General features: G+C 38.5%; 1 protein-coding gene across 1 annotated transcript in view; it reads right to left on the reverse strand.

The window, feature by feature from the left end:
* Positions 1-498: 498 nt before the first annotated feature.
* Positions 499-1,611, reverse strand: part of LOC108622656 (uncharacterized) — a gene marked incomplete at its 3' end in the record, with an annotated part of 28,081 nt that continues 26,968 nt past the window's right edge. Inside the window, exon 2 of the mRNA XM_018020685.2 lies at positions 499-692. Within this exon, the coding sequence (XP_017876174.2) occupies positions 499-692 (194 nt within the window). The remainder of the gene's footprint in view (positions 693-1,611) is intronic.

A 1,611-nucleotide genomic window follows, 5' to 3' on the forward strand; every position in this document is an offset into this window, starting at 1 on the left:
TATATATATATAAGTCGCACTCGACGATTCCATTTCGCCAAGCCATTATTTATTCGGCTTCATCCCGGGTCCATCAACGTGCCTTATTCGGAGCTTGTTTCACCGGAAACCCGGTATTCCCTCGCGCCGCGACTGTCCCCCTTAAATCCAGTCCCGGCTATACTGGAACCGGCTGAATCTACGGGATTCACTAACTGATGCATTCTCCGGCGAGAACCAGGAATGATTCCGGATAAACGTACGACGCTCGAAAATACGGTCTCGTCGGAGATTTCGCCCTGCCGACTGAGATACGTGAATGGAAACGGGATTCTCTCTTGTTACGCTTTTTCACACCGTGTGAACCTAAATTGCATATATCGGATGGGAAAACGAGATACCATGATAATCGCCCGACGATTTTCAACTTGTTTCAACTGGATATTCCTGCCAACGATATTTTAACGGTGTGTTGGCTACACAGTCAATCCCAAAAGTTTATGTACTTTAGAAAAACGCATTTTCTATAATTAAAAAGTACGTGTCGTTGACATAGCCAAAGAAGGGAACAGTGTACGTGAGCATCCAAATATTGCCACCGCCACAATCGTAATAAGGCTTGGACCACCTGCCGTCCTCGTACCTCACCGTCAAAATCTCGTCCTCCTCCCTCTCCGTATGCGTCGTCTCGTTCAGCGTGTACGTGTGGAAGCCTGCAGCAAAATAACATAAATCCTTTTAATCATCTAACAAGATTAACTCAAATATTTACAGGAAATTCTTTTTATCGCGTGGATATACAATTTTTAGAATTGCGCCCGCTCTCTGTAAATAGCGAGGAGGTGACGTTTATTTAACTCCGCGTTTCAGACGATATTTTGAGAAACGAGAGAGCACGGAAGTCGTAAACACGCTGCAACGATAAAACCAGAGTAAAAACCCTTGCGGGAGAAAGAGCCCGATCAAATATGATCGCCGTGATATCGATAAGAAACTACTATTTCTCACAACAGCAATATTATGTACAGAAGTCATTCATAAATCTTAGGATACTAACGAAGATTCATAAATTTCAATGGACAGAATTATAAAGCATAAAACATCAGCAGTGATAAACAGTAACACTAATAAAGTGTATTTGATGATCATAAATTTTACAGGAGTTAGAAAACATCGTGAAATATAAATCAGGATAAAATAAATCAGATAAATCATGAAGAGTTTCAATAAAATTCTTACGATGCCTCATTCAGTAATACGGTTTCCAATATATCTTAAAGCTTGACAATAGCAGATTTGATGCATTCATAGAAAAACTGTATCTGCAGATACGAAGAATGCTTGCCAAAAATACACCACAAATATAAACAAGAATGCATATTTTTCACTGCTTAAAAAACGACTTCGAAGAAACTATGAAAATTTTTTAAATTACGGTTGTAACTACATTTCCGTTCGAAGAAACTTTTATATTACACGCTTGAGTGTAAATAAAAAACTTTCACATCCTTGAGAATAGAAAAAGTTTCCAACAGAAATATTTACTCTGTTGTAAAAATGTCCGACGAGCAGATTTTTTAAAAAATATTTTAGTGCTCGTTCGAAGTTGGAGTGAAATTTAATTGGATAAAA

This window comes from Ceratina calcarata, unplaced genomic scaffold, assembly GCF_001652005.2.
Source record: "Ceratina calcarata isolate Rehan_Ccalc_2016 unplaced genomic scaffold, ASM165200v1 scaffold233, whole genome shotgun sequence".
NCBI lineage: Eukaryota > Metazoa > Arthropoda > Insecta > Hymenoptera > Apidae > Ceratina > Ceratina calcarata.